This window comes from Drosophila virilis, chromosome 4 (assembly GCF_030788295.1).
Source record: "Drosophila virilis strain 15010-1051.87 chromosome 4, Dvir_AGI_RSII-ME, whole genome shotgun sequence".
Lineage (NCBI taxonomy): Eukaryota > Metazoa > Arthropoda > Insecta > Diptera > Drosophilidae > Drosophila > Drosophila virilis.
In genome coordinates, this window is record NC_091546.1 from 17,111,044 (window position 1) to 17,125,224 (window position 14,181).

At 44.0% G+C, this 14,181-nt stretch overlaps 3 protein-coding genes across 3 annotated transcripts; 2 read left to right on the plus strand and 1 right to left on the minus strand.

The window, feature by feature from the left end:
* The first annotated feature begins 557 nt into the window (after nt 1-557).
* LOC6627519 (uncharacterized) lies at nt 558-1,741 on the plus strand. The gene is made up of 2 exons (XM_002051592.4): nt 558-1,036; nt 1,096-1,741. The coding sequence occupies exons 1-2, from the start codon at nt 610-612 to the stop codon at nt 1,674-1,676; spliced, it is 1,008 nt and encodes a 335-aa protein (XP_002051628.1). The 5' UTR covers nt 558-609; the 3' UTR covers nt 1,677-1,741.
* Nucleotides 1,742-2,830: 1,089 nt separating this feature from the next.
* Nucleotides 2,831-9,397, plus strand: LOC6627518 (transcription initiation factor TFIID subunit 4). Its single transcript, XM_002051591.4, has 3 exons — nt 2,831-3,068; nt 7,147-8,180; nt 8,273-9,397. The coding sequence occupies exons 2-3, from the start codon at nt 7,148-7,150 to the stop codon at nt 9,208-9,210; spliced, it is 1,971 nt and encodes a 656-aa protein (XP_002051627.1). The 5' UTR covers nt 2,831-3,068; nt 7,147; the 3' UTR covers nt 9,211-9,397.
* Nucleotides 9,398-10,599: 1,202 nt separating this feature from the next.
* Nucleotides 10,600-13,453, minus strand: LOC6627517 (adhesion G-protein coupled receptor G2). Its single transcript, XM_002051590.2, has 2 exons — nt 12,368-13,453; nt 10,600-11,941 (listed from the first exon to the last, which is right to left on the minus strand). Exons 1-2 carry the CDS (start codon nt 13,428-13,430, stop codon nt 10,821-10,823), a joined length of 2,184 nt encoding a protein of 727 aa, XP_002051626.1. The 5' UTR covers nt 13,431-13,453; the 3' UTR covers nt 10,600-10,820.
* Nucleotides 13,454-14,181: the final 728 nt, after the last annotated feature.

Consider the following 14,181-nt stretch of genomic DNA (forward strand, 5'->3'; position numbering starts at 1 on the left):
CGTTAAACACATTTTGCCAACGATTGCAATTGATTTGGAAATGCATAAAAATTTGTGATTTGTGTTTTGAGTTCTTAAATTTTTAAAAATCATTCTCAAAGCCAATTTAAACTCATTGAAAAAATGATTATGAACAAACTTACATGTTTTCTACTTAATAATAGTTAGTTAAATTAATTTAATTTTTATATTTTACTTTATACATGTTATAATTTTTCATTAGTAGATCTTCATCACGAGCTCAAGTATCTATTAATTCGATGAACCGCATCATATTTCGCATATAAATAAAATATAAACAATTAGAAAATGTATATTTAATAATAAAAAGAAACCATGTAATTTTAGTTAATATTCTGTTGGCTGTTTTCTCAGAAAACAACTTAAAAATTGTAGGTGCTTCCGCTGTAGGAGAAAACAGCCCTAAGACCAAGATATTTGTTCGCAATTGGACTGGAATTTTCCAGTCTATTTAAATGCCTTAGACCTGAGAGCGTAGCGCAACTGGCCGCGCATTTACGACTTGCGCGGGATATAGGCGCCGTGATGCTGCCTTCATGCCACCAGTTTGATTGTGCTTATTGTCAGTTGCAGTTGCGAGTTGCCAGTATGAAACCCACGTATACTCTTCTGTGCCTGCTGCTGTTGACCGCCTGCCTGGCAGTGCCCAGTGCGGCACGTGGCGGCCGTGGACGCGGCGGTGGCTCATTCGGTGGCCTCTTTGGCGGCTGGCGCAGCAAATACGGCAGCAAGTCTTCGTCGTCGGGTGGCGGGCGACGCGTGGTCAGCGGCTCACCAGTGCACACGGCGGTCACTGTGCCAAAGCTGCCGCCGCCGCCGCCGCCGCCACCGCAGCCCGCGAAGGGCATGTCCATGGCGAAGCCACAGGCTGGCGGCTATCCACGGCAACAGCTGCCGCCGGGCTACGGCTATGCACCAGCTGTGGGACAAGGCACGTATTATGCGAATGCCCAGACTCTGCCCGCTGGCGCCGTCTACTACGCACAGCCGCCCACATCCCTATCCATGGGTTCCGGTGAGTGAATGTGCACCATATGCACAAGATTCGCAATTGCTTATTCCGCTCTACCCTAGGCACTAGTTTTCTGACCGGCATGCTGGCTGGCCGCCTGCTCTTTGGCCACCATCATCATGTGTCGCATGTGTACCCACAGAATCAGCCGGGTGAGTCTGTGGCCACCGGCAATGGGCGCGAGATCATCATCATCAATAATGGACAACCAGAGGACGCTGGCCAGACGGAGCAGCCGCCCAATGAGTCGCTCAGCCCAGACGGGGCAGTTAATCCGCTGGCCAGAGAGGAGGAAGAACAAGAGGAGCATGATTCGGATGCGGAGGAGGAGAAGACAGCAAATACTACCGCAATGCCCGAACCACCTGTTGGCGGCATTGTGTGCTTTCCCGTCATGCTGAATGAAACGGATCCTCAGAACTCCGAATTGGTGCGCGAAGTGGAGCGCGTGGTTTGCTTTCCGGCTCCCACCAGACATTCCGTCGATTGTCAAAACGATCCGATGTGCCTCCTGGAGCTGGGCGGCAGCACCACCAGCACAGAGCCACCAATTGTTGCAGGCGATATTGGTGGTGCCTCTGAGACGAGCGAATCACTGGAAGTTTCCAGCCCTACGGCCGATGTTGATGCTGCGCATGAATAGTCATAAGTTAAGCAACTAAGCTAATACGCAAATAAATATTCAGTTAGTTTCTGATTAACAGCTAAGCTAAGGATTGTATCTAATTATTCAAACCTGATTTTGAATTAATATTCAGCCAATCGTTCCCATGTAGAATGCGTTAAAGTTTAACGGTTTAACGGTTAAGCCTAAAGGTTTAAGCTTTCAATAACCGGCAAAAGCTAACATTTAAAAGCGCAGCTAAACTTTAAAGCTTCAAACTCCACTATTTTGCTATATTCGCCACAAGCACGCGACGGCAACCCGCCTCAAAGTTGCTGCCGCTACATCCGAAATGCTGACAGCTGTTGCTGGACACCAACAGCAACACCAACAGCAACAACAACAACAACAACAACAAGGCCGAACGCAATAGTAACAATAGCAAAAACATAAAGTGCGAAGCCTCTCGGCGTGCAAACTAAAAGACAAACCCCTCGTCAACAGCAGCAGGCGGAGACGCTGGCGGCGACGTCAACTTTGACGTTGACGACGACCGCAAACCTAAAATGTACAGCGCGAGCACCAATACAAAAGCAATTTGAGCTTCAGTGTGCGTGTGTGCGCGTGTGTGGGATGATCCAAGAACACGAATGTAGCTCACTTGCGCTCATTAATCCCGCAATAACAAGGGAACAGTAATAAACAAAGTTGCTGTGCTCTCATTGAGCATCTGCGGCGGGACACAATCAACAAATAATTCACAGCGTAAGAAATACAAAATTCAAATAAATTAAAGTTAAAGTTAAGTTAAAGTTAAATAAACTGGTTGTATTGATTAATGTGAGTATTTATAAATAGTACATGCCTTTCAGCATGACAATGTAAATATAAATATATGTGTATTATTTATTGTACATTTACAAACCCCACTTGTTTGCTCAACTTAAGTGCGTAAGTGATATCATAACTAATGCAGTAGCCGAGCTGTCTGACACCTCCGCCGACACACCTCTCACCGCGACGCTAAGCCAAACAATAAAAACTAAAATTAAATAAAAACGGTGAAGCAAAACAACTCCCATGGGACATAAAAAGCATACACACACGCACGTAAACATGCCCACACACACTCACACAAACAAGCATTTAAGAGAGCAACCAGCAGAGATGACAAATACAGCAAATGGAATAAAAACGACAACAGCACCAACAACAACATCAGCAGCAGCAGCAACATCAACTGAAAGCACACCAACAAGTTGCGGTCGCTGCCGCTGTCGCAGTCGCTGCGCTGCGTTTGCGTTGCGACTCGCGTCTGAACAACAAAAAAACACGCCAAATAAAAATTATTCAGTTGTTTGAGAAACTTTGCACGGAACTAAGCTCGAACGCGGCAAGCAAACAGAAGCATAAAACAATATTGAAATCCAAGTAAATAAATAAATAAATAATATAATTTTTAAGTACATACATAACTGCAAGTAATACAACTAAGTACATAAGTATGTATGTAAATGTGTGCATATGAGTGTAAATCGCAACCGGTTTCTTTATTTTATGTTCATAGCCAGCTGCAACAGTTGCGCTGGAAACTAATTGAATTAAGCAAAATAGCAGTTGGCTTTTGCGTTTCATTTAAAAACAACGGCATATTCAAGGTCAATCAAAAATACAAAATGCATAAACAGTTTCTTCATACATACATATATGTATGTATATGTATGTAGTGTGTGTACATACATATTTGTGCAAAAATTCATATATGGGAGACCTGCCAGTGCTGCCAAATAAGCAAATTAAGCTCTTCACATTTTTGAAACCTTACATACAACACATGTGTATATGTGTTGTATATGTACATATATATTGTGCCTTAAAAGTGAATAATTATTGGAATGTTTCAATTTGTGGCAATTTTATTTCTTTAATTTTAAAAGGGGCTTAAAAGTGGCATATCTTAGCAAGAATTTGGGTTTTTTTGCGGCTGCGAAAATTTCATCGGGTCTTAAACAGAAACCCGCCGCATATGCGAATAAACTAGTTTCAGCATATGCTCTGCTCCATAAACAACAAAAATCATTCAGCTGTTCTCTGTTTGCTATGAAATGATTGTTTAAGGGGAAATATGACCACTTTTCGAGCCTGTTTTTTCAGGTAGATAATAGTATATACATGCTCTTTATCTGAGGAAAGATTCTATTTGGGACACAGAACAACAACAACAATTCCGATGCATTCATTCGTATAAAAATGTCAACAACAAAAAGACACATTTTTCCATTTTATTTACGATAACATTTTGTTGTGCTCTGCTTTTAGGGATTCAACAGGTTTGGTTTAAATTTAGGCACTCGCATTTATTTGTGCCCCTCGATATTTGTCGCACATCTACAAATGCCGAGGAATTGGGAACTGAAAAAAATAAATATATTTAAAAAATATGACAGTGCTGAAAAGTGTCAACCTAATGGATTTGGGAAATATTATTTAATGCATTCAAATAATTTTTGGAGATTTTTTCTATAGACCGTTTTAAAGAGGAAACTTTATTTTTAAATCAAATTCATAATTTTCTGCCTGCTGCAGAAAGACGAACCTAAGCTAAGTTCAAAGCGTTACAGATTTCATAAGAAAACCCATAAAACTCTCCGCAAGGGTATGCAAAACAGTTGCTTTGAATCAACCCCCGCATTACCAACCGGTTACTAACCCACTTTGGCTCTATTTATTTAACGTCTTGTATTTTTTAGCGGCCACTTTTTGTTGCCAATTTCAAGTCGTTTGCTTTCTGGCATTCGACGTTTGTGTAACTTTTTTTCTGGGAAAGTAAACCAGTGTTGCGTAATAATCCATTTCTCGCAGAAAAACAGAAAAATATCAAATATCTCTCACCTAGCAAATGCTGAACATTATATTTTAGCAATTATTTTATGTTTTGTCTGTTAAACAGAGTCATCACACTTACAACTTGAGACATGTTGATATAGTAAACATGACATTTTGAACCCAGAAAGCGATAAGCGAACATTCGCTTGGAAAATATATTAGTATATAGTATTTATGCTGTATAAAGTACATATTTACCGACTTAGTGCTCGTTGATTTGTAAAGTGTCTGCTGCTCGCTTTTAAAATGCAAATTTCCGAGAAATATTGGAACTGGAAGATAATTACGAGATTTTTCGATTGTTCCCGCTGACGTCACAAACCGTTTCCATGGTCAGCAAATATTTCATGCGATGACTCACAATAAACAACTTTTTGTTTAGCTCGAGTTTTGCGAGCTGCATTGAACAAATGCATTTATTATAAACAAAGGTCTGTGGCGACTGAGGTACAGACTGCACATTTTATAAAATACTCATTATATGTACACATTTCTTTTTACATACATGTTGACACGAATGACTTAATCAGAGTTGGGTTTGTTAAGGTTTTTACTTGTTAAGCCTTTTGCTAGAAATTTTACGAACAACATATGAAATACGTTTTCACAATGGAATGGAAATGGGTTTGAAGCCGATTCGATGGTCAATAAATAAAAAATGTCATGCAACAGTCTTCCGCTTAATTTCCACAGTTGCGGGTGGAATTACCAAAATCGCTGAAACAGTTATTCATTAAGTTCTTAAGTAGGGAGTTTCTCAAATGAATTTTCTTGAAGATCTTTGTGAGTGAGCTCATATCCAAAACTTCATGCTTTTAATCTCTCCTTTCCGTTAGGATTTTGTCACACCTGCGGGTAGAATTTCCTTAACAACAGTGAAAGTTCAGCTTAGACAAGAAATAATTGCTGCAGATAGCTCTATATATACATAAATATATAAGTATATATATATAATTATAAAAATATATGCTATATTATAAATGTTATAGCCCTTTAAACTTACGAGAAAAATGATTTCTTAATGAATTTAGTAGCAAAAATTTAATTTTAAATTAAATAGTGTAAGCCCTTAATTCGATTAAAATAAATAAATGAATGAGAAATGAAAATTTTGATTCAATTTAAAAGCAATACAATTTTCACTTCAATAATTTATTTTAATAAATTCTTATTTACTCGGAAAACTGTCAATCCCTAAGATTTATGCATAAAAAGGTTTTTGTTTTAAAATTCCCAACAATTAGAAACGTTCACCTTGGGCATGAACTCTGACCTCGAGAGGCGTCTCTTGATGCCTGGGCGTGTGTGTGTGCCTATTAAATTCCTACAATATTAATTTCAATGTACACAACACTTAGAAGTATAGCAGCTAATGGCGAACCTGAACTGTAAAAGTCCTCGCTGCGAAAGTCAATGGAGTGTAGCCACGCGACAAGTCAAGCAAATCACCAAGCTAGTTAATTAACATCATGGATAACGCGCCACGAATTGGGGCAGACACCAAATGTGGCAGCCAGGGCGTGCCATTGCGTCAGTGTCAAAAATGGGCAGGGCCCGAAACTATGACGCAAATACCGTGTACAATAATGTACACATCGAGTAGAACTTCCAACTCTGGGCACACTTAATAATCCCACATTATTCGCTAAGCGTGCATTTACAATCGGGCAGGGAAATGTCAGAGTGCGCGTTTGCTGAGTACCGAGTGTTGGGTGTCATAAGCGCAAATTGAATCAATTGTTCATGCAAACAACAAATTAAAGTGCACCAGAAACAAATGAAGAATGACAACGGGAGAGCGTGTGAGAGTCTAACTTAAACTGTTGGTGATGGGTGCCCGGAAATGTTAAGCGTCGATAACTTTTTATCGATCGATTGACAGCTGTCAAAAGTGACAGCTAATAGGAGATGGTTATTTTTGGCAGCTGTCAAAAATACTGTTATACTTATTAATTGTTAAATATGGCTTGATAGGCAATTTATGAAATATTGAAATAATATACAATTTGTAAGGACGATATAAGGACAAAAGTAAGCCGGATCGATGCTGGAATAATTCACAACATCGATACTTCGAACTTCGATAATTACTTTGTGCAAATTTAAAATATATATATTCATTAGGAAATATCTGTACAACTTATATAATTCATATGAATGAGATATTTAAAATAATCTGCACAATTGACAAATCTAGATAGATTCACCGCAGGTTTTATTGTGCTCAACCTTTAGAAGTATGCGAATAGAATTTAGTATAATCATTAGAATTTAGTATTAACGTTAATCGTTAATATATATACTTCATATATACCTGAAAGGTAACTGGAACCCATACAATCTCCCATCCCTAGATGCCTCTTATCGCGATCTCTGCAAATATATGTGCGTGTGTGTGTGTGTTTGTGTTTTTGTTATAAATCGCGCTTTAGACGTGCTGGGATTTTTTTTTTCTGGTCGTCAGTCCATAACAATCTATTGATAAGCATAAAATCTATTTAAGCTCTCGAGCCTGGCGAGAGCAGCTCAGTCAAAGTCGAGCAGGCCGAGGAACTGAATAGAAACTTGTGAAAAACTAATTGAGATACTAGAAAATTGACTTACGTATAATACTCCATTGCAGCATGTCGCACAATCCACCCTGGCGACTAAGCAGCCTGGCCTTTGTGGTGGGTCTACTGATCCTGCTGCTGGCCAGCCCAGATGCGCAGGCCAAGCGCTGGTTTGGCGGCGGCGGCAGCAAGAGCCGTACATCCAGCTCGAGTAGCTACTCGGCGCGACGCCCCTCATCGTCGTCATCCTCCTCGTCATCACACGGCCATGTGGATAACACGCGTCTCAGCTACGGTGGTGGCACCCACGCCCAGCCGTCTAGCCACAGTGTCTCGCGGCCAGCCAACGGCAACGCCTCGCCCATTGGCTGGAACGTGCCCAAGGCGCAGGGTCCGCCGCCTGCCTACTCGGCCACTAATCCGGTTGGTGGTGCTCGCACCAATGTGCACGAGCCGCCGCCAGCCTACAATCCGTCGTACAAGGCGAATGCACCGCCGCCAAGCTACTCGGCGGCCAACAGCAATTCGCGACCGGCGGCGGGCAGCGCGGGCAGCGCGTCCAGCAATTCACATTATACGCCCGCCAGCGTTTATAGGCCACGCATGAACAGCACGGGAGGCGGCGGTGGCTACCATCACACGCCCATTGGAGCAACCAATACGCATGGCCTGCAGTCCAGCTATCCGGGCGCCACCTATCACAGTCCGGGCAATTTGCCCGCTGGAGCCACCTACCATCCGGCTGGTCAATTGCCCGCCGGTGCCACCTATCACAGCCCGGGATCACTGCCCGCCGGTGCCACCTATCATAGTGCACCACCCGCCGGTGCCACGTACCACAGCCCGGGTGCCCTGCCCGCCGGTGCCACTTATCATCCAAGCGGATATGCACCAGCTGGCGCTAGCTATCATCCGGCTGGTCAGATACCCCCTGGCGCTAGCTATTATCCAAGCGGAGGCGTGCCCCATGGAGCCACCTACTATCCCCAAGCGCCGGTTGCCGCGGTGCCGGCAGGTGCCACCTATTTGCCAGCTGGCGCTGGACTGCCGCCGGGTGCGACCTACTATCCGCAAGCGCCCAAGTCGTCATCCGGTCTGGGATTGGGTAAGTAGCGAACAGCTGCACCCAGCCCACATTTGCTTCAACTTGCTCATCAACTCTCTCTCTCTCTCTCTCTGCTCTCTGCTCTCTTCCAGGCACTGGTCTCGTTGCTGGCGCTTTGGGTGGCGCCATTTTGGGTCACGTGCTCACGCCCACGCAGACGCGCGTCGTGGAGCACGCGCCGATGTCCGGCGGCTACGGAGGTGGCGGCGGCGGCGGCAGTAACGGAGGTGGTGAGGACAAGATTATTATCATCAACAATGGACCTCCTGGCTCGGTGACAACCACTGATGCTGGCTCCGGCACCACGGTGATCAACGCTGGCGGCGCACAACCCGCAGCTCCCGCTGCACCGGCATACCAACCCGCTCCGGCAGGCGCCCCGGCTGCCGCTCCGGCAGCCGCTCCGGCACCTGTTCCATCAGCACCACAAACACCGCTTGCACCGCTAACACCATCAGCTGCGGAAGGCGCAATCGCGGCGACGGCAGCTGGCGCAGGTCTGGCAAATGCCGCAGCGCCAGCTGCAGCTGCACCACCTCCAGTTGATCCCAATGCACCAGCAGCGGCTGCTGCACCACCCGCGCCTGGCGGCATCATCTGTGTGCCAGTGCGCGTGCCAGAGCCGGATCCCAAGGACCCCACCAAGACAATCGAAGTGGAGAAGATTGCCTGCTATCCGGCACCGCCGCCGGAAGCGGCACCGCCCGCAAATGGCACAGCGCCAGCGATGGTCCCGGCGACGGCGCCGTCAACAGAGGCGGCTCCCAATTCGAATGTGACGCCCTCGCCGGACTCGGCACCTCTGGCACCTATCCAGACAACGACCTTATCCGTGCCCGAGGGATCCGTACCGCTGGCCCCTTTGCGACCCGGCGGCCAGCCGGACATCATGCGCATGCCGGGATTGACGACGGCGCGTTTGTCCGCGGAGTCGGGACTGCGTGATGCCCACAATGGATCGAAGACCATGTCCCAATTGAGCTCGTTGTCTGCCCTGATGACGCTGCTTGTGGCCTACTGTCTGCACTAAGCCGAGACGGGCATATCCGCCAGCTGTAACGCATACCAAATGATAACCAGTCAGCCGAGCGAAGAATTTTCATCAAGAGTCGATGAATTGCTTTTTATTTTTTAAACTAAACGAATTTCTGCATATCCGTTTATGTGTGTACTCATAGTTTTGCTAGATCTATAATAAAATAAATACTAATTAATAATTAATGGATTTCAGATCCATGGAATTACGTGCATACTCTCATTCTGAAGTGTTACTCTTCACTTTATAAACGGGTATGGAAACTTGCTATGTTGCGCGCCACCTGTTGGAAGGAAATATCACTTCAATTTAAATAAAATAGTCAAGTTTTGAACCAAATATTGCGACAGATGTGTCGGGCAATATGCGTTACACCTGGTCGCTCTCTGTACTTATATTACCCTTTTAAGGTCTTGGCAATGTACATAGAATTGTTTGGATTGCAAACGGAAACTCAATTTACCATAAAAAGCATCAAACAAAGCACTTTCTGAACAACAAAATAATATCCCGTCTGCGTTGATCGTTAAGAAGCTCAAGCTAATGCAGTAAGACCGTGACATGCAAATCAGCGCAGTTTATTATATGGAATCGTTTAATATTATTATAATTTATATTATTATAATTATTATTATAAGACCATGGCCAAGACTTGAACCACCACTCGCGTGGTAATTGTTTTTGAATGCTCGTTAAAGTTATTCGTTAAGTTTGCGTTTGCCAAGTAAAAAAAGCTTTCATTTGTGCCAGAACCCTCATATTTACGTTCAGCCAAGATACCCTCCCTTTAGCATTGGGGTAATGTATGTGTGCCTTTATGTAGAATAAAATACCTAATACACGATCCACTATTAATTCAAGAATTTGTAAAAATATATATTAAATGCACGATTACCTAAATCGACCAACTAAATCGGGCAATTGTTGAGTTCATCCAAATTGCCAAATTTGAGCAAAAATATGTACTTGGTTTGCTTTTCCGTACTATTTGCATCTATTAATTGGTCGACTTCTCGACAGCAAACAACTTAAATGAAGTTCTTTACTTTTCCGCTACATAGATATTTATGATATTCAAATGTTGTTTACAGAAAAAGTTCTATTTGTGCCTTCGTGCATGTTGGAAATATAGAATCAAAAGCAAAACATTGAAGTAATACTTTTGTATGTACTTACTTATAAAGTTGTGGCTTACCAAGTGTGAGGACAAGGGCGTGGTAAAAGTTTTCAATTTACCATGAAAAAAGTTCAATATGCTGTTCAATTACTTGAGCGAAATCTAGAAAACATGTTTGCTTATGCTTTAAGTATATATGTACCTATTAGCTGGCAGGTTAATTGAATGACGATATGGTGTATGTATGTATATATGTCTATATTTATTCTAAACGCTGCTAATTGGAGAAAAGACAATTGTTCAACATTGCCCTTCTATGCAATTCTCATAAGTTCAAGTAAGTCTAACCTTTTCAAGCTTTAATTAAAAGTAATCTTATGACAAGTTGTGTGACACTTTTATTCTATTTCTATTATTAAATTTCCCGATCTTTGTCTGTAATTTTCTCAATTAAACTTCACTTTTTTTTTTGTCTGTTACTCTTACTCTAACCCGGAGATCTTCCTGTTAGTTGAATGCTAACAGCTTGTTGTTTTCCAAGCAGCAATTGAAGCCAAGCAGATCTGGCTACCTTGTTAAATAGAACAAAGTACAAAAAGAGCACAAATCCCTGCAATGAGGCCGACATGCAGAATATAAACGTAACAGCCAGGCCCAAACGAAAGTAGGAGCAAATGCCAAAGATCCAAGTCAGGCCGAGCAGAAAAAAGAGCATCACAAAGAGGCGCAGCTGCAACCAAATTAGCTGCCCGTTGCGATCCTCCAGACGTGCCACCCTATAGAAGATGCATGCAAACGTCAAGACATTGGCCATAAGCACCAGCCCAATGGGCAGCAGTACGCCATAGACCAAACCGGAACCGGACGGATAACACACAGATGCTATGTCGCCCGACCTAACTGGACTGAATGCTGCGGGGCTAAGGCTAACCAGCAGCAAGGTGGGCAACAGCGGCAGCAGCCAGGCAATGACAGCCACACGCAGCACAATATGCTCCGGTCTGGCCACCAGAACTGTGACATGCCGCTGGTATTGCAGGTAGCCAATGAGCAGCATCCAGCTGAAGAGCAACAGCACCGAGTACTGGAAGAGTGCGCCCAGAGCAATGCAGGCGCTGCGGCTCTGGTCGAAGGAGTAAAGCCAGAACCATTCGTTCACATACAGCAGCAGCATGAGGCCAAAGAGCAGGGACAGGGCCAGGCACATGTTTAGCAGCAGCTTCGTGGAACTCAGGGCACGCCACTTTCGGGAAATGGCTGCCGTCAACCAAATGCCCAGCAAGCCGAACAGCGAGAGACCACAGCCGACCGCTGTGACAATATCCAGCAAGGACTCGCTGCGTTTGGCCTCCTCCGGAACCTCGTCGTAGGCGCAATTTTGCTGCTTGCAGCTGGCGCCCACCAGGAAGGCGAACTGTGTCAAGTGGTTCGTATGGCACACAACGATCGGATTGTCGGGCAAGCTATTTGTATTCGTAGTAATGCCATTCGTTTGCCATGTATCGTAGTTCCAGTAACCGCAATAGTCATCTATTTGACTCCTGTTCCTATTCGCATTCTCGTAGTTCTCGTTGCGCAGTAGAAAAACCAGCGGATGGGCCAAGTTTTCTGAAATTAAGGCCGATTAAGAGCTGCTCGTCTGATTAAAACGGGCATATTGATTTTGTGCAAATATTTGTAACAGCCTGAGGGAAGGGAATCTTGGTCAGATTGTAGGCATTCCCTAAACTATTCAATTAGTCAGTTATTACTTGAACTATATGAGGCTTGCTCTTATTGATTTGTTTGTAATATGCGGTTGATCGAATAAGCATTAGTCAAGGGTTCGCCTGCGATATGGGTATTGTATATATTTATATATGGCATACATATATCATGAAATGTAGATCTCATAAGCCCCATTCGATTCCATATAGCCTAATTCATCCTTCTATTTTCTTAAGCTATCATCAAAGAAGTTAGAATAGGTTCATACATCGTAAGCCTAAAGGACTGGGTCCTCGGCACAAAATCTTAGATTCGATTTTTACTTACTCGAAGCTTGGGGTATGTTTATGGAGAGCACGTGGCTGACTGGCGTGGCCTTCGCACTCGCCGTGGCGGCGTCGACAAAGAGCGCACTGTTGGCATAGATCTTGAAGACCAGATAGTTGACTCCAGTGCGTCGCATGGCTTGCCATAGCTGATGCGTCACATATGTGGCTGCCTGGAGACCCGGCTCCGCCCTGAGCGCCTCCAGACTCTGATTGGCGTACAGAAAACGATACCAGAACCGATGATGCTGGCAGCCCTCGCGTCCAGCTGCTGCCTTCGAGTAGATGGCAATGCCTGTGAAGTGATTGCATTCGGGCAACAAGTAGAAGACGCTCAGATTGCCGCCGATGAGTACCTGTACACCATTATGCACTTTCACGTCCACCAGATGCTTGGGCATCGCCATTGGCAGGCGTTGATTGCAGTTCGCCCCCGAGACCATTTGCTGCGCCAAGCCATTCGTATAGTCCTCGAAACTGTAGAGTAGATTGTTGGTGGCATTCAGGCGTGCCGAGAGCTCCAGCACGGAGCTATTGGTGGCCATTAAATTGTTATACAGTCCGATCATTTCGGTGCAGAGCGCCCAGCTCTTGGGCTCCTTGGCCACTTCCATAATTATTTTGTTAACATTCAGCACATCAACAGGCTGGATTTGATGATTGTTCTGTCCGATTATGTTGCTTATGTTCTTCATTATGTTCAGCGGGAAGTTCATCCCAGCGCTACGAGAGGAGACTCCTTCGGCCAGATCGAACTGCAAATCGTTCAGCCTTTGGCTCTGCCCATTGGTGGCCTGCTCCAGCTGGCAGGTGATGTTCTCCAGCTTCTCCCACTGTTGATTCGCGAGGCAACGTCGCACCAACGGCAGACCGCTGCGCTCCACGCACAGACGCCTGGGCAGGGCGAATTCGTTGATGGCCGTCGCTGGCAAATAGTTGGCAAAGGTGATTAGTCCAGTGCTCGCCTCGTAGGCATGCACAAAACTGGTGGGCGGACATTCCAGCAGCTGCGCGCTGCCCGACACGATGCCCAGAAGCAGCCACAGCAGGCGACACGCGCACATCTTGAGCACCAAGCGATCGATTCCCAACTAGCCTCTCGGCTTAGGCGCTCGGAACTAGCGAACTACACTCACAATTGAATCAAATTTCATTTTATTTTTAAAACTCAGTCTAAGCCTGGTGACTGGCGTACTTTATCAGCTAGCTACAAGTGCACGTGTATTAATACACATTGTTATTCGTTAAGATTGTATTTATTAATTCAATCAATTATTATTATTGTTAATAAATTAATCATATTAACGTAAACTGAGCCTAAGGGCAATAATTATTGTTGTTAATATTATTAATATTATAATTAATATTCTTATTATTCATTTATGAGATTGGAAATAGTTTCGAGCTGCTTTTAACTGTGTAGAAACAGCCTACAGCATATTCAACAAAAATGTATGTCATACTCTATGCGACATAAGGATTCAAGTTATCCAAACTATTTTCTAAACGCATTCGACAAATATTATGAACTTTATTACGATCTCAGATTTCTCTTTGAGAAACCAGAAACAACAAATATGGCATCTTCAGTAGCTTAGCTACTTTCTTATATTTATAGGCATGTTTTTTGTTTTTTATTTTGCAGTTGGTTTACTTTTTTCAAAGATATATCTAAATATACTTATGGCAACTCTTACTTAGAAACTTGAAACTGCAACTGTCGACTTATGCCCAGCTTTTGCTTAAACAAACCCACAAGGCTTAGACTTAAAACTTTGAAAACATTGACAACATCTACGTCTAGGCAAAAAAAAA

What these genes read in the sequence shown, in the direction of transcription:
- LOC6627519 (XM_002051592.4), top strand. Translation starts at nt 610, where the DNA reads ATGAAACCCACGTATACTCTTCTGTGCCTGCTGCTGTTGACCGCCTGC. An exon ending in ATCCCTATCCATGGGTTCCG is followed by an intron (nt 1,037 to 1,095) that starts GTGAGTGAATGT and finishes GCTCTACCCTAG; the next exon opens with GCACTAGTTTTCTGACCGGC.
- LOC6627518 (XM_002051591.4), top strand. Translation starts at nt 7,148, where the DNA reads ATGTCGCACAATCCACCCTGGCGACTAAGCAGCCTGGCCTTTGTGGTG. An exon ending in GTCATCCGGTCTGGGATTGG is followed by an intron (nt 8,181 to 8,272) that starts GTAAGTAGCGAA and finishes GCTCTCTTCCAG; the next exon opens with GCACTGGTCTCGTTGCTGGC.
- LOC6627517 (XM_002051590.2), bottom strand. Translation starts at nt 13,430, where the DNA reads ATGTGCGCGTGTCGCCTGCTGTGGCTGCTTCTGGGCATCGTGTCGGGC. An exon ending in AAACATACCCCAAGCTTCGA is followed by an intron (nt 11,942 to 12,367) that starts GTAAGTAAAAAT and finishes CCTTAATTTCAG; the next exon opens with AAAACTTGGCCCATCCGCTG.